This window comes from Cyclopterus lumpus, chromosome 5, assembly GCF_009769545.1.
Source record: "Cyclopterus lumpus isolate fCycLum1 chromosome 5, fCycLum1.pri, whole genome shotgun sequence".
Lineage (NCBI taxonomy): Eukaryota > Metazoa > Chordata > Actinopteri > Perciformes > Cyclopteridae > Cyclopterus > Cyclopterus lumpus.
Genome location: NC_046970.1, coordinates 3,860,099 through 3,878,389, shown reverse-complemented (window position 1 = coordinate 3,878,389; position 18,291 = coordinate 3,860,099). Strand labels below are relative to the sequence as shown.

General features: G+C 49.0%; 1 protein-coding gene across 1 annotated transcript; it reads left to right on the top strand.

The window, feature by feature from the left end:
• Positions 1-389: 389 nt before the first annotated feature.
• Positions 390-10,908, top strand: LOC117730384 (bone morphogenetic protein 7-like). Its single transcript, XM_034532067.1, is given in 9 exon segments — positions 390-491; positions 493-774; positions 776-809; positions 4,725-4,914; positions 9,744-9,892; positions 10,051-10,257; positions 10,379-10,452; positions 10,561-10,671; positions 10,759-10,908. Coding segments are annotated over 9 exon segments (1,299 nt in total).
• Positions 10,909-18,291: the final 7,383 nt, after the last annotated feature.

Genomic DNA, 18,291 nt, shown 5'->3' with positions numbered 1-18,291 from the left:
GATGGGACACTTGGGTTTAAAAGGTCCACACCCTATCTTATTACCAAGATAGAGGAGTGCACTTCATGATAGGACGCGCAGCTATTCTCCCCCATTGACTCACCCCCACAAACTCTCCCAATCTTTCCAGTATTGGTTTATCCCAATCCAAAACCCCCTCCTGCCCCTCCCCTGTCACAGCGCCTCGATACAAATCCATTCCCAAATTCCCATCCCAGAGGAGCGCACGACCCCAAGACCGCGCGCGACACCAGATGATGCGGGAATGCTCTTCTGAGTTGATAGAGTTTCTTGTGTGCTGCTCCCCACACGAACAGGGGAACTGTGTGTGTAGGAAAGCGCATCCCTGATCCTGACTTTCGAGGATATAGATATATATTTTTTTAAAAATGGCCTCAAATTGTGTCAAGCGCCCTGGTGACGATAACACAATCCTCCAGTCGTGGGCTCAATGCGTGTGGGCCACGCAGGTCGCCTTCGCCAACTTCTCCGGTGGACACCGAGGTGCGCTCCAGCTTCATCCAGCGGCCGGGCTGCGGAGCCAAGAGCGCAGGGGAGATGCAGCGGGGAGATCCTCTCCATCCTGGGGCTGGCCGCACCGTCCGCGGTCCGCACGTCCCACTCCAAATACAAACGCTTGCCCCGGTGTTCATGCTGGACCTCTACAACACCATCTCTCCGGACGCACAGCTGCCCGGATACTCCCTCTACAAGCCCGTTCTGCCGACCCAGGTCTCCCCCGTGGTGACCCCACAGGACAGCCGCTTCCTAGATGGACGCGGACACGGTGATGAGTTTTGTCAATCTCGGTAAGTTTACAATCTGCCTTTATATGGACAGCTTTACTAAATATCACTACAGGGGACTTTGTTTAACTGTGATCACGTTTCATGAAAGTGTTTTTTTAAAAATATTTTTAATTTTTATCATAAGCCCATATGTGAGTATTTTTATGAACAATATCCAAATCAATGACTACTTATTATGTTGTCCAGGGATTCAAGTTTCGTCTCTTGAATCCAAGATTTTAAATGCTTCATTTTGTTAGTTTGTTGTGCATTGTGTGTGTGTGTGTGTGTGTATCTGTGTGTGTGTGCGTACATGTGTGTGTGTGTGTGTGTGTGTGTGTGTGTGTGTGTGTGTGTGTGTGTGTGTGTGAGAGCCAGTGTTTTCTGACATTGTGGCTTTTAGGTCACTTTCTTTACTTGAGATCAGGCATTATGCATTCCGAGCTGTAAATGTTATGACAACATGCCTGTATCCGATTTCACCAGAATCCCTTCAAAGCTCATGGGGGGGGGGGGGGGGGGGGCTTTAGCGTAGCTTTGTTCGGAATTGGACGGGCACTTCTAAACCTCTGGGGAGTCGAGTTAGATAAGATACAAACTGCATGTTATCGCTGCGGTAATCTCTGATAGTGCAGGTGCTCGTTTTTGTGTGCAACTGCATTTATGTGTGTGTTTGTTTGGAGGGCGCAAATCACACGGGTCAAAGGCCGCACTGAGACATTGCTGATTTTATTAAAGGGCAAATCCTTCCTTTGTTTCCCTGGGAGATCCTCCGGAGGCTCTGATGTCACTATGGTGAGGCAGCAGACGGCACGGTGCCTGTGGCTCTCATCCGGATGTGGTTACACCCAAAAACCAACCTGTGTCTTCTTTCCGCCCCCCCCCCCTTCGACCTCAGGAGAAGGGTCATAGGTCAACCAGAACAGATGACAGGGTTTTGTTTTTTTTCATCTGAGATACCGCTCTTAACTCTTTCTGTCTGTTTGTCTGCCATCGAGATTGAACTGAAGCCTTTAAGACGAACAGACTTGTTTTTTTCCCTGCCCAATAAAAAGTCAAAACGCGAAACATTTGGACGCTTCCAAAACTAGAAGCGCGACGATTCGAGTCCTCGGTCGTGAACTTTTAACAGACGTCCTTTTCGGGCTAATGAGATCTGGAAACGTTGTTTCTGAGAACTCGTAGCAGACTTCTGCGGTTCCACATCTGAGGAGGTTGATTATAAAGAGGAGGGAGGGAGGAAAAAAGAAAAGAACGGACACAGTGAGCGCGCATTATTTCTCTCTCAAGCCCACCGCGGCCTCCTCCTGTGCTGATGATTGGCAGAGTTTTTAGCCGGGGCTCCCACAGTGTGCTGCAGTGACTTGGTGGTCCCGGATGATCGCTTCAAGACTGAACTGGATTATGGCATTTCCCTTCCAAAAGACCACAACTTCCAGTGTGAGGGAGAGCTGCCGGGCCCTTTCTCCCAGTGCGACCCCGGGGCTATCCTGCAGGTGGACAACGCATACGTACTGGTTCCGATAGTTCAGCCTCATCTACTCAGTGTGAAATGAATTACGGAAGAGGGAAAGGAATTAAGAAGTTAAAGTCGTGGCATTAAAGCGCCTACACATGCACGCAGTATATCACATCACGCATGCTGACACACATACATGGCTGCATGTGTTTACTTCTGTTAGAATTGCCAAAACCACACGCCCCTACTTCAGAAACACCAGCGGGGAAGCATTCGTCTCATCGTCATGCAACATTACAGCAGACAGCTGCCATTGTGCTGTTTGTGGTTCACTCATGTCCATCTATTTATAAAGAAATGCATCAAATGTGGTGCAGAGGAATGTTTTTTGGTTTTTTTTTAACGCTCAATCCCCACCAGTTGTTGCTGTTCTGCTTCCTGCTCTCGTGCACTTTTTTCTTCTTGCATTGAACTCAACACACCTGCCGTGTGCATGGGGAAAAAGGCCCAAATGACCAAAAATGTCACCGGCTTTCATGAGAATGTAGAAAGGGTACCGAATGCTCTGCTACCGGGCGCGAGGAGAACAGAAGGTGTATTGTGTATTTGAGAAATAACGAGAAGAAAATGTGTTTTGTCCCGTTAAGCTGATCTGTAAGAAGCCTAAGGAGATCATAGGAAGAATTTCTTTGCCCCCCCCCCCCCCCCCACCAGCTAAATCCCATTAACCGCCTCTTTATTTAAACGCCGTGTGCATAGTAAACTGTTGTCTTTTAGACCTAGCGCCGAAATACTATTGGCATGTCATCAATACGCAGACATTGTGTAGGAAAAATGTATGCACAACGTGAAATATTTGTTCAGCAAAGGCGAGTTTTTTTTGGGTGGTTTTAATCATCTGCGACGGAAAAGAGCTAAAGAAACGTTGTCAAACTACATGGATTTGAAAAGGAGGGGAAATGTTCTACTGAAGGAAAGTCTGAGCTTGACTGACATAAATAAAGGTCTGAAAGGGTATTATTATGCACAAAGGTTATATTTTCTTGTCATTTTTCTTTTTACACATCTTTAAACCACCCATGCTGCCGACGGGTTCAATTGCACTCGGTTAATGACAGCGTCGTGGCCGCGTGGCCCCGTAGTGTCAGGAGTCGTCTTGGAAGTGTTGAAATGCCTCCCAGAGGGAAGTTTGCATATCTGAGGTCTGATCTCTGCAGCTAATGCTCCCCAACATAAACACACCAAGTCCTTACAAGCAATTACTGCTTTCATAAAAACACCCCTCGTTCCCTCCCAGCATTTAATTGCGGTTCAAACAAATGACTAGCAGGGCGCAGAATGCACCGCTCGTAACCGGCGGTGGCCAACGTGTGTGTTTCTGTGCCGTTGGAAATGTTTTTAGAAGGCTGTGAGTCAGTGTGTGTGTGTGTGTGTGTGTGTGTGTGTGTGAGCTCTTTTGAGTAAAAAAAGAAAAAAGTTGTGTTTCCCTGGTTGTCAGTGCACTGAAACAATAGTGGGCCATCAGTGGGAGTGCAGGCTGATGTCATGATGATGTCATGGTGGGCAGGATGTGTTTAAAGGTGACGAACCCGCAGCGCCGCTCCGCACACCTTCACACTGGAAAGCGGCGAGAAGCTTCTTTTTTTTCTTTCTTCTCCTCCGGGGTCTTTCCTGAACCACCACCCCTTCGTTCCTCTGGAAAGTCCGAGAGTCGGAGAGAGCTTCAGCTGGGGGGGGGGGGGCCTCCCGCTGCTTTACGTTATCCTCTCCAGTCACGTGCGCCGTGAAACATGGCGGAATGATCAGGGGAGGTGTGGGTGGTACCCAGACTCTGGTAGCTGAAGTCACACATGAACTTGTGTGTGTCTTTCTCTGCACACTGGCAAGCTGCGGTTTTCCGGGCAGGGCCTTAACGGGCCTTTTCTTGTGGTCAGCACATGTGTGCAATTTAAAAAAAACAGGGGTGCGGGGGGAGCCAAGCTGAGCCCTGTGTGTGTGTGTGTGTGTGTGTGTGAGTGTGTTTCTTCTCTCTCTCTCCCTCTCTCCTCCACATATATATATATATATGGGCACGTATGGCAGACTTAAGTGATGTTTAGATCAATCGGATCCCCCCCCCCCCCCCCACCCCCCTATTTCTGACCCGGTGCTTCTGAGATGTGGGCAGAGTGACACACATCAGAGCAACGTTTAATTTGGCGACAGTTTTGACAGATATGCAACCACAGTGGTTTGCCTTCCTCTCAGATATACAAAACGTTCCCATGCAGAAGTATTATTTGACTGTGTGTGTGTTTGTGTATATGTGTGTGTGATGCAGACACCCATAAATCACTTCTCATAATGATGTCATTGGGTTATATATATATATATATATAGCAATTTGATGAAGCACATCAATCAATTGATTCATCCCCCTCTTTTGCCCCCCCCCCCCCCCCCCCCCCCCCCCCCCCCCACACACTTGTTCCTGATAGTGGATCAGGATCAGGATCCTTCGCACCGGCATCACAGAAGAGAGTTTCGGTTCGACCTTTCTCGTATTCCAGAGGGCGAAGTTGTCACAGCAGCAGAGTTCAGGATCTATAAGGATTTCCTCCAGGAGCGCTACGAGAACGAGACGTTCAGAGTCAGCGTGTTCCAGGTCCTGCAGGAGCCGCCCAGCAGGTACGGATGTTTCCTTCACGGGAATCGCTGCTGCGCACCCTTGATTTGATTTTTCATATCCGTTGTCATGTGCACGAGCTTCACGGTCGTGAAAGCACCCAGATCTTTGACTGAAGTAAAAGTAGTGATACAGAAATACTTTGTTACAAGTAAAAGTCCTGCATACTCAAGTAAAAGCACAATAGCATCAAAATATACTTAAAGTACCAAAAAGCAGAGACCGCGGCCATTTATTTATTGATACTATTTTGTTTTGTTTATCTGAATCAGCAAAATAACTGGAGCTGTCAGATTAACTCTGAATCACAGTATTTGCCTTTGAGATGTAATGAAGTACAAGTACCCCGCATTTTCTTTCCACCACTGCGTGCAATACATCAGTTCACTCAAATTACTGAGTGTAGTAAAGCATTTTACAAAACGTAGAATGTCGTAAACCAAAATATTACCAATAAATAAACGTGATAATTGCAGTAAAGTTGCATTCCGTTCAAGGGGGGAAATCCCCTGATATTTGATGGCAATCCAAACCAATATTTGTGGAGCTCATTTCACAAAAGAAAACTCATGTCATGAGAATAATCATCACGGTTCATGTCTGCGTCTCCAACGCTTTATGTTAATCCATCCAACCGTCGATGACATATTTCCATCTGAACCCAAATGTCTTGCTGTCCCTCGAGCCGCGGCGCTAACCTAGCTACACATGTGACTTAAACCCACTTTTAAATGTAGTTTAATGGAATGGAATGCTCCCTCTGTTGTATTGGAGCACGTGTCTCACAGACAGATATCTAACATAGACATATAAGGCCAAACCTGCATTTCTTTATTATTATTGTGGGTGAACTGACCCTTTTTAAAGCATTCTTTAAATCAAATGAAGTCATCAAAGCTGGTTGCAGATCCTCTCATGCTCGTGTCTTGGTATGAAGAGTTCACACACACACATCTCATGCTCGTGTCTTGGTATGAAGAGTTCACACACATCTCATCACCTCATGCTCGTGTCTTGGTATGAAGAGTTCACACACACATCTCATCACCTCATGCTCGTGTCTTGGTATGAAGAGTTCACACACACACACACCTCATCACCTCATGCTTGTGTCTTGGTATGAAGAGTTCACACACACACACACCTCATGCTCGTGTCTTGGTATGAAGAGTTCACACACACACATCTCATCACCTCATGCTCGTGTCTTGGTATGAAGAGTTCACACACACACACATCTCATCCTCTCATGCTTGTGTCTTGGTATGAAGAGTTCACACACACACACCTCATCACCTCATGCTTGTGTCTTGGTATGAAGAGTTCACACACACACCTCATCCTCTCATGCTCGTGTCTTGGTATGAAGAGTTCACGCACACACACCTCATGCTCGTGTCTTGGTATGAAGAGTTCACACACACACCTCATCACCTCATGCTTGTGTCTTGGTATGAAGAGTTCACACACACACACCTCATCACCTCATGCTCGTGTCTTGGTATGAAGAGTTCACACACACACATCTCATCACCTCATGCTCGTGTCTTGGTATGAAGAGTTCACACACACACACCTCATCCTCTCATGCTCGTGTCTTGGTATGAAGAGTTCACACACACACACCTCATCCTCTCATGCTCGTGTCTTGGTATGAAGAGTTCACACACACACATCTCATCACCTCATGCTCGTGTCTTGGTATGAAGAGTTCACACACACACACCTCATCACCTCATGCTCGTGTCTTGGTATGAAGAGTTCACACACACACATCTCATCACCTCATGCTACCTGCGTCTCTCTGCTTTATCTTCCCACGGTTATTTCTGCCGGTGTTGGTGTGAGAGCCGAAGCTGTTTACACAGACATTAGCGTCAATTACAGAAGTTCACTCTCTCACAGTCAGAACAGGACGTTACCATGGAGACCAACCGCAAATAATACTCTCAGCCCTCAAGACATCCACTCTCTGACACAAGGATCACTCCATCATGTTTCTGTCTGTCTGACTGACTGTCTGTCTGACTGTCTGTCTATCTGCCTGTCTGTCTGTCTGACTGACTGTCTGCCTGTCTGACTGTCTGCCTGTCTGTTTGTCTGACTGACTGTCTGTCTGTCTGTCTGACAGTCTGACTGTCTGTCTGTCTGCCTGTCTGACTGTCTGTCTGTCTGTCTGACTGTCTGCCTGTCTGACTGTCTGCCTGTCTGTTTGTCTGACTGACTGTCTGTCTGTCTGTCTGACTGTCTGTCTGTCTGTCTGTCTGTCTGACTGTCTGTCTGTCTGTCTGACTGTCTGTCTGACAGTCTGACTGTCTGTCTGACTGTCTGTCTGTCTGTCTGTCTGTCTGTCTGACTGTCTGTCTGTCTGTCTGTCTGACAGTCTGACTGTCTGTCTGACTGTCTGACTGTCTGTCTGACTGTCTGTCTGACTGTCTGCCTGTCTGTTTGTCTGTCTGACTGTCTGCCTGTCTGTTTGTCTGACTGACTGTCTGTCTGTCTGTCTGACAGTCTGACTGTCTGTCTGTCTGTCTGCCTGTCTGACTGTCTGTCTGTCTGTCTGACTGTCTGCCTGTCTGACTGTCTGCCTGTCTGTTTGTCTGACTGACTGTCTGTCTGTCTGTCTGTCTGACTGTCTGTCTGTCTGTCTTTCTGTCTGACAGTCTGACTGTCTGTCTGTCTGTCTGACAGTCTGACTGTCTGTCTGACTGTCTGACTGTCTGTCTGACTGTCTGTCTGTCTGACTGTCTGCCTGTCTGTTTGTCTGTCTGACTGTCTGCCTGTCTGACTGTCTGCCTGTCTGTCTGACTGTCTGTCTGACAGTCTGACTGTCTGTCTGACTGTCTGTCTGACTGTCTGCCTGTCTGTCTGACTGTCTGTCTGTCTGACTGTCTGCCTGTCTGTCTGTCTGTCTGTCTGACTGTCTGCCTGTCTGACTGTCTGCCTGTCTGTTTGTCTGACTGACTGTCTGTCTGTCTGTCTGTCTGTCTGTCTGTCTGACTGTCTGTCTGTCTGTCTGTCTGTCTGTCTGACAGTCTGACTGTCTGTCTGTCTGTCTGACTGTCTGCCTGTCTGTCTGTCTGTCTGACTGTCTGTCTGTATGTCTGTCTGTCTGACTGTCTGTCTGTCTGTCTGTCTGTCTGACAGTCTGACTGACTGTCTGACTGTCTGACTGTCTGTCTGTCTGTCTGTCTGTCTGTCTGTCTGACCGTCTGACTGCCTGACTGTCTGTCTGTCTGTCTGTCTGTCTGTCTGACTGTCTGTCTGTCTGACTGTCTGTAGCTCTGCCAGCCTTTGTACCTTCCCGCCGCGTTCAAACACTTTCTGAAACTGGATAGCGCCGATGATCGGACCCCATCAACACCAGAACCCCATTAACACCAGAACCCCATCAACCCCAGAACCCCATCAACACCAGAACCCCATCAACCCCAGAACCCCATCAACACCAGAACCCCATCAACCCCAGAACCCCCAGAACCCCATCAACCCCATCAACCCCATCAACCCCCAGAACCCCATCAACCCCAGAACCCCATCAACCCAACACGCGTCCTCCTTCCCCTCCAATCAAAGCTGCACCGCCACGCTCTGTAAACTCTCTCTGCTGGCGGCCCTCCAGCGGTGGCAGCGGGGCTGAGGACGGCGTTGGAGACAACACCTTTGTCATTCACAGACACACAAAAGGAACCTCCACACAGACGAGCAGCCGGCAGGGCCGAAGGCAGACGGCCGCCCCGAGGGTCTGAAACTCGAGTGTGCAAACACAGCCATTGTTTGTGAAATCTGCCCTCAAGACGGCCCGGGTCAGCGCGGGACATTTATTCTGGGATGTTAGGAACAGCTTTTGTTGGTTGTGGGCGGATACACGATGCTTCATGAACCTACCCTGGATATTTAGCTCGCCATAGACGGTGAAATCTTCTGTAATCTTGCACTCAGAATATTTAGAATTTATTTATTTCTGTGTACATTTTCTGCGCTGTTGGCTGTTGTGTTTCATTTCATTTGAAACGATGACTTTTCCGTTTTATTACTCGTCTCTCGGCTTTAATTTGATGTTGTTTGAAACCACATCTGATGAACAAAGTTGGAATGCCTCCGTTTGTATTTACACGGTTTAATTGGACGACCAAACATAAACCGTATCAGAGTTATCATGTTTTCATATTCGGTTCGTTTTGCAGCCCGCATACATATGTAGGCATATGTATACATACATATTCAGCAACACGGTTCTCGGTTGGACTGACGTCAGGTGTCTGATGTGCTTGAACAACAACAACATTCCAGCTTTTGTCCATAAAACTTCTTGGCTGCTTTTATGTATTATTTTCCTTCCTCATTGAATTGGGGGGACTATCGAGAAAGAGGGTCACATGGATGTAAACACCTTTAAACAAAAGGCGGAACATGATCACTTTCACCTCAAAGTCATTGTTTCATTTTTTTTTTTAACCCGACTTGCGTACTTTGGCAAAACAAGTTGTCCAAATACTTTCTAACAATTACCGGACCGCACGTTCTTTTTTTCTTCTTTTCAGCCTATTAAAATCTCATTTGAAATGCAACGTGCAGCACAGGCGAGCATTTCCCCAACATGCATGCCGCACACTTTTTTAAGACAGCCATCGCTTTCCCCGTTAATTTCAGGAACGAAGAATCCGTTCGCAGAAACTTTAAAAAAAAAATATTATACCAAGCAACATTTAGAGCGTCTATACGTCTGCAGCCAAACAAGGATACGAGGATGTTGCACACTCGATGCTTTTTCAACCTTTAAAAAAAAAAGAAGCCTTGTATTTAATGACACGCCATCCTCTCTCCGCAGGGAAGTGGAGCTCTTGCTGCTGGAACAGCGGGAGGTGTGGGCTGCGGAGGAGGGCTGGCTGGTCTTTGACCTCACCGACACAAGCAACCTCTGGCTGGTCCACCCGGAGCAGAACCTCGGCCTGCAGCTGGTCCTGGAGAACAGCCACGGTCAGTCAGGGCCACACATGAACTCACAAGGGGAACACACGCACACACACACAGATGATTTAATGCTTTCTCGCCCGGTGGGAAAAAGGACCCTCACATATTGAGAGCTTGTCTGTGTTGATCGTCTCTAGTTTTATTCACCCGTTCTCCCATGATAGGTCAGAGGAGGAACCCCAGACTGGGGGGGCTGGTGACGAGCAGTGGGCCTCAGGACAAGCAGCCCTTCGTGGTGGCCTTCATCAAAGCCAACGAGGTGCGTTTCCGCAGCATCCGCTCCGCCCACGGCCACAAGGGGCGCCACTCCAACCGCTCCAAACCCCAGAAGACTGTCCACGATGCAATAAAGGCAGTGGAGGCTGCAACAGGTGCCCGAACCCTCTCAAATCTCACCGTCGTCGACTCGAGTCGCGGTCTAAGTGACTCGGGTGAACTGTACCGTTGGGACTTTGATACTCGTGCTCAAACTTGCATGTTTTACATTTTTAGATTACCGCGGCATCTCCAAAGAGGGATGCAAAAAGCACGAGCTGTATGTCAGCTTTAGAGATTTGGGATGGCAGGTATGTTTAAAAAGAAAAACGTCATCTCATTTTAATATAATTTCACTTCTTTTCATGAGCAAAAGTGACAGTTAACTGACATTTAATTTGGGTTTTTACTCGGAGCAGGACTGGATCATAGCACCAGAGGGCTATGCAGCGTACTTCTGCGAGGGAGAATGCGCCTTCCCTCTCAACTCCTACATGAATGCCACCAATCACGCCATTGTGCAAACTCTGGTAAGTCCCCCCCCCCCCCGATGACAGGCACTTTCACTATAACCTCCGCTTCCTGCGAGGATTAATTTCTTCTTCTTCTGACCACAGGTGCACTTCATCAACCCGGACACGGTGCCCAAGCCCTGCTGCGCCCCCACGCAGCTCCACGGCATCTCGGTGCTCTACTTTGACGACAGCTCCAACGTCATTCTCAAGAAATATCGCAACATGGTGGTCAGAGCGTGTGGCTGCCACTGACCGCTCCAACCCCCCAACCCCCCCCCCCCCGCCACACACACCTTCTGTGAGTTCAATTGGGGTGGGGGGGAGGAGGGGAGGATGGGGGGGGGGGATGCACAGGCGGAAGTGAAGGAATCCAGAGACAAGAGATGATGGACTGGGGGAGCTCCTGCCACAGGACCAGCTTTAAATAATCTGGCGTTCAGTTTTTAAATTTTTTTTTTATGAGCAGCAGCTGAGCCTCCGATGCAGCGTTCACCACCACCACAAACCAAATAGAACTATTGGTACCAGAGAAAGGTTGAACAAAAGGGGGTTCTTCTGCTTTTCTCTTGAGTCCGACTAGGAAAAAAAAGTGCACTGAAAGGACACGGAGCGGCGTGGAGTTACTTCAGAGACTCACAAACATTCGGCGTTGCAAACGTGACATTAAGAGGTCACGGTTTTCTGTAATGTGCGACACATATTCTCTTATTTTGGTAACTGATTCCACAGCTGGTACAACTGGACATCTCCATCTTCCCGTTGAACCCCCCCCCCCCCCCCCCCCCCCCCACACACTTTGGACCATGGTCTGGATGCCATCTGGCAGCTCGCATGTGTGTCCGAATGGCACTCGAGACCGTTCATAGCAGCGTGAGACTGGACCGTGCATCACCGGGCCTGTGAGATCTGCACCACGTCAGCGATTCACCTTCAGGGCCTTCGCTTTCGGATGAGAAACGTGAGGCTGTGATTTCATTCCGTCAGATTCAAGTTAATAAATGGAAAACTATAGAAAACAAGTAGCCGGTGTGTGTGTGTGTGTGTTTTTGTACCTCATTTTGGCCTCAACGATGCTCCCCGGCGGCACCTCCCCGCCTCGTAAATGAACGTTCCGTTTAAGTGTTAATGGCTTTTTGGGACATTTATGTGGAAATGATGCAGAACCTTGACATGTATTTTATTGAACAGTGAGGAAACAGTTTGGCGAGGTCACTGTGACCTCATTGTGACATCACGGTCGAGCCCACATGGTTTGCGTTTCAACTTGTGTACATTTTAATGGCAATGAGTGCGATGTTCACTCGGAAGGAAATCACATTGCAGGGCTGACATATGACACCAATCACAGATTTGTGCTTTCAAGGTTCTTAGAGTTGCTTAATGGGACAGACATCTGAAAAAGAGCAAAGCAGCTATATATGTATATATATATATATATACATATATACTGTAACAAGCAGGCAAATAGAGGCATTCACACTGACATTCACTGCAGCGTATTACAACACAACCCACGCCGTTAAAAACAGATTATACGTATCCGTCAACCTTAAATAGAAAATAGAGGTAGAAGCGTAAAACGCACTCCCAGTGATGCAATCGAAGTGGTGTTCATTGTCAACGTGAACATTCACAGGAATTAAGGAAACGCAGTCATTCCGTTAACGATCAGAAAGAAAGTCTTACGTAATCTGAGGCGTAAAAAAAAAGAAAGGAGAGAACTTTAGACGATATGATGAGCGGTGGAGGACCTGAGGGAGTTTTCTTTCTTCTGTGCTTTTTTTTCCCAAGGAGCGTGGGCTGATTTCGTCAGAGCTGCTTGAACACGAGACGAAACACCTTTGAACGCGCTTTTGGAACCCAAACGATATTTTTCTTTGAACCTCCGAGAGCTTTTTCTCAAAATTCACTGTCACTAGAAAACTTCCTCCCCGAAAATTAAAAATGAAATCGCACAGCCTCACACGAGACTTTGCAGAAATTGTAACGTTTAATATTGTCAGCGTTTGATCCCTGACTTATCCTGACAAACGTGCTAATATAAGTTTACCCTCCAGGGGGAATCCTGAGACTTTATCTTATCGTTCCTCTTTAGCTTTTACTCCTTTATGTACAATTGGAAGGAAAGAAAAAAAGCACAGTCAAGCACACAAAGATGATTCAGGAGGTAGAAAGACAGCAAATACAGGCTGAGTATAGCGGAGCTTAAAAGAGATGGACTTTTCAACCCTCCTCACGACATGCAGTTAGTCCCTGGACCTCATCAACTCAGGGGCAGAGCAGTGCCTCCTGCGGACCGCCCCTGCCTCCTTCTTCTGCCCCCCTCCTGGCCGCTCTGGCCCCGGGGGGTCCCTGGCTGGCGATGCCTTCAGGGACTCGCACCCTCCCTCTGACTTACTGGGCGACGCTATGGGCTCCTGGGTGTCAGGCGGCGGAGGCCGGGAGGCGGAGGCGGGGGTGAGAGCCAGGCAGACGTCTCCCACACTGAGCTGGCGGCAATGCAGGCCACACAGACGGGCCGTCCTCTGGGGCCTGCAGGAGGACCAGCCGGCCCCTCGCACAAAGAACGGGTACTCCACGTAGACGTCCACCAGCTCCTGGAGGAGGATGTCACACACAGGTGCAGCAAGGTGAGACACGGAGAACGCAGCGCACACACTCGCTCGCTAGGGGGCGCTACTGTTCGGAGAATCCTTATCTGAAGCATTCAAGAGCATCAATAGACCTTTGATGAATGCAGGGCGGTGCTGATAAGCTATTTGCACAGTTCACACTGACGGCCCTGAGATATAACGGAGTGGTTCATGTAACCTCACCACAAACACAAAGTTAGGTAAAGGTCCTGCCGTGATGATTAAATGTCAATATCTAATGTGGTAATTAGATTCAAAGAATTAAAGCCGGATGAGTATCATTTGTAATTACTTTTGTGATATAATTCTAGAACTCAAATGTTATGTCTTACGACGGCATTTCTTGTTTGGAGAAAAAAAAAGAAAGAATCCCAGTGAAAACGGAGGCGTGGTAGTATGCATGTCAGTCTTTTTTAAAAATACTACGACTGGGGTCAGTAATGTTTAAAAGTATAAAGGTATAGGCTCATTTTATTTTCTGCAAAAGCCTAAACTGACGCGCCATGGTAGCAAACATATAGTTTACATTTTATTTTATTTTACATTATTTATTTTATTTTATTTCCTGAAACAGTTGGGTTTTGTAGTTTTTAGCGAACGTTCCTGAAACAGAAGTATTATTGGGGCGGTTGGGGGAATATTTTCAGCTGCGTATTATTAACTAATTTTGCTATGCCACCAGGAAAGTGTAACGTGAGAGTGCCCATGCTCATTGTCACTTATGTATTCATGCATTATGCACAACGAAGCCTAATGGTGGAGAGATACATCAGGTTTTAACATGTGACAGAAAAGACTAACGGCTTCTATTCATTAATAATTTGAGAGGATTAAAGTATTCATACTATTTATCTAAATCTCATTCAATCAGTAGTATTTAAATGTCAAATTAAAAGATTGTCCCATATGATCCGTATGCAACATTGGGTAGATATACACAAAATAATGCATGTTAAGGGTCTGTTGTGAATAGTGAATACAGAGGAAATTTCCATCACCTGGGTCTGCTGGTCGTGGAGCAGGATGAGGAGGCGCGAGATGGAGGAGGAGGAGGAGGCCGAAGAGGTGATGCTCTGCACCGTGCAGCAGCTCAGGCGCAGGTCCGGACAGGCCAGTGATCCCAGCAGGAAGTCCTCCGTCTGCAGGTGCTCCACCCTCCTCAGACGCCCGTCTCTGAGCTCGATCAGGGAGCCCGCCACAAAGTGAGGGAGCAGCCAGGGGAAGCGGTTCGCAGAGGAAGAGGAGGAGGAGGAGGAAGAAGAAGAAGCCCGCTCAGAAGACGGCGGAGGCGCTGCTTCGTATTGCAGCGCGAGGTCCTCGTGTGGAGAGGGAGGTAGGCGTGCGCTCGGTGACGGAGGACTTGCTTTTTCAACCCGGGGGAAATTCTCCACCTTTCGGTCTCTTCTCCTCACGTATGGCCATTTGTTCCTCCCGTTGCTCGGCCTCTCTGAACCGTCGTCCCTCGACGTCTTGAGCTGCTCCCAGCCGTAACCTCCACGCGCCCTTTGGAAACCCTCGGTGACCAGGGAGACGGGGCTGAATCTGGAGGGGAGCTGTGGGTGGCCCAGGTGGAGTGCAGGTGTGCCGGACGAGTGGCCGTGGTGCTGATAGGGTTGAGGGAAGGCCCATCCAGGGTGCAGGGGGTTGAACGGTCTCCACTCTGCCCAGCCACGATGACCCCTGAATGCAGAGAGGTCGTGAGGTTTGGACCTGGCGGACGGGTGAGTCTGCGTCCAGGGCTGGTACAGCGCGGGAACCCGTCTTGGTACGGGCTGGAAAGGGCCCGTGTGCTTTGTCTTGAACTCACTGGGGCTCCTGTAAGGGTAGGGCGCCTTGAACGTTGCAGCGTCACACTGCTGCTGCTGCTGCTGCTGCTGCGGAGGTGAGCCCGGCCTTTGGTCCCTCTTTTTGAACGGGAGTTTGTCCCGGTCCGGGACGAGGGCCGGGATGGGTGTGAAGCTCATTGGCTCACGCTGCCTGTCACTCGCGCCGGCGCTGCATGCCCTCCCTGCCGAGGCTGAGGAGGTGTTGTGATCATGTGACACAGACTCCAGTCTCTTGGCAGGCGTCGCGGATACTTAGGTCCAAGGTCGTCACGATCTGAGAAGACGGAAAGAAACAAATATCGGTGCCACTTAATATCCTCGCAGACAGAACGCTCTCTCTCTCTCTCTCTGGAAGATCACCACTCTATCCAGACTCTCTTTCTATTCAGACTCTTTGTCTATTCAGACTCTTTGTCTCTTTAAGATGTTTCCCTCTCGCCTCAGGAACGCGCCACCTGCCGAACTCATTGCCTGTCAATACACCCTTGAGACAACAACAACAACAACAACAACAATGCAACAATGCAAAGCGAAAGGAACACAGTTAGCCTCCATCACAAGGAGCGTGTTGGTGTTCAGTGACTAAATGCAGGATGGAAGTGATCTCCAAACACCTTCGAGCTATTGAAACCACATCATCCTCCCTACTTGTATGCACAGCAGTGACTCAGTTCACAGTTTCTCACCTACTCAGAGACGAGTACCGAGCGGCGTCGGACTTTTTACAGCTCGTCAATGCAAAACTCATCTCGATGCCCTGCATTATGTCATCATCACAGCTGAGTGCCGCCGCTGAATGGACCTCTTTCACTCTGCCCAACAGGCATGTCTCTGATATGAGCCTTTTCTTTATGTGTGTGTGTGTGTGTGTGTGGGATCAGACAACACCCTCACACTGACATTCCCTGTGCTCTATACACACACACACACACACACACACATTAGATAAGTGTTTGTCAGCTAAATGCACGCAGTGAAAAATGTAAATCCGTTCCGAGAGCCTCTCCAGCTGCTCACCAACACGCAGGTAGGATCGGATGGTGACCCGCGCAGGCCGACACTGCGGCGCCGTGCGCCTCACGAGGTGAGCGGTTCTCCACGGGGTTTACACAGCAGTGTTCAGTGGCCATAATCGGGCAGTTACTTGCATCCAGTGACTGAGTCAGCTTGATGTTTCTATCCGTAGGAGCTGTCGACCAAACCACAACCTCCAGAGAGCGCACGGTGTGTTCAGAGCGACGTGCAAAGTCGGTGCATGTGTCACGACGGGCTCCCCTGGTGGACTTCACAAAGACGGGAACACGGCGTGCACTACATACAGTACATGGAGAGAAGCTCCGTGTTGGAGACTCACTGACACGTACCTCCATCCATCCATCCCTTCATCCGCGAGTCTCCCTGAGCCCCTCATCTTCACGACGCGTGTCCATCCATGTTCACGGACGCTCCACACACACACTTACTCACACACTCACACACACACCTGTCTGGCTCGTGTCCTCCTCCCAGGCTGCAGGTGGAAAGGCAAAACAGAGCAGAATGATCAAGCAACCAGACAAGCTCAACAGACTGTCTGTCAGACGCTCTCCTCCCGTTCCCTTCTCTCTCTCTCTCTCTCTCTCTCTCTCTCTCTCTCTCTCTCTCTCTCTCTCTATCTCTTCCCTCCTACTCGCCTTTACATTTTACACTCCCACTCTACTCAGTCAGTCAGTCAGTCTTGTTAACCTTTCTCAGACAGATTTGATGTCCCTCCCTCTCTTACTTTTACTTCCTCTCTCTCCCTCTCTCTCTCTCTCCCTCCCTCTCTCTCTCTCAGTCTCTCCCATCTGAACTTGCCCACCCCGTGTGTTTGCTGCCGAGTAGCACTCTCAGCCTCTCTTCCATTCGTAATCACACTCCTCTTCCTCCCTCCGTTCCACGCTCGCGCTCTCCTCCGGCTCTCTGTTGTTGGGTGTATAATTAGACACGAGACTGCTGTGCAACTCCTCATCTGATGGTAGGCGTATGACTGCCGGATGGCTTTGGCGCTTCGCCTGGCGGAGTGAGGGCGGGGAACCGTCGCTTTAGACGAAAGCGTGTGGACACACACACACACACACACACACACACACACACACACACACACGCGGGCGAGTGCCAGCAAAAAGAAGGGATGGAATGAAAAAAACAAAAACACTGAAATCCTGCCGTCACATCTGCGATTGGGACAGAAAATAGCCTTCGCTTGTTGTGGATTCCTTCTGATGTTCCTCCTCACCTCCGCGTGGAGGCTAATGATGCTCCATCCTGTACGAACCCCCGTGAACGCTGCGAAAAAAATGGCAAGTAATTGCATTTTGAACAAAGTGTTCAAAGGTCGGCGTTAAGCGCGAAGGCCTTTCATGGTTGTGCAGACAACATGACCCCCCCCCCCCCCCCCCTCCTCCCTCCCACACACACACACACACACACACACACACCCCGCTGCCTGCCTGCTTTCTATATATATGTTTTTCCTCTCTTGCTTTCTTGCTTCCCCCTTTCATCTCATTTTATAACCCAAGAAAAAGGACTTGGCAGCCCAGTTCTCAGCTATTGATTCTGCACGGCCTCAGCAGGTGAACCCCCCCCCCAGTCACGAGGAAGCCCACGCACCATCTACTTTGAGGTGGAGAGGATTTCTCACTTTGAGTCACATCAGGCTTCCTCTGCCCACTCTCTCTCTCTCTCTCTCTCTCTCTGTCTTTTTTATCCTCGGACACACACACACACACACACACACACACACACACATATAAAAACACACACACACACACACACACACACACACACAATACAACGAGCATATTTAGGCTGAACCGTCGCGACCGCTGACATTCACAGTCGTGAGTGTGTTGTTATGGCTATAAATTGGCAGTCACTCCCACCACTTCCCAACGGCTACACGGTCTCTGGAGTTTCACTCCTCGGCGTGAGTTTGGGTAGTGAAAGTGTCTTTTCTTATGCACATAAGCATATAAAGGTTTGTAATTAATGTGTCAACCCCACGTGAAGAAGGCTCTCTCCAAGAGGCGGTGATGTAACGATGCTCTGTGAAACCGAACATCGTGTCATCGGCGATGCAACTGGGAGGAGGACCTGGAAGTGTCCTCTGCTGTCCACTAGATGGAGTCTCAGACACACATCTGGAGTCTACT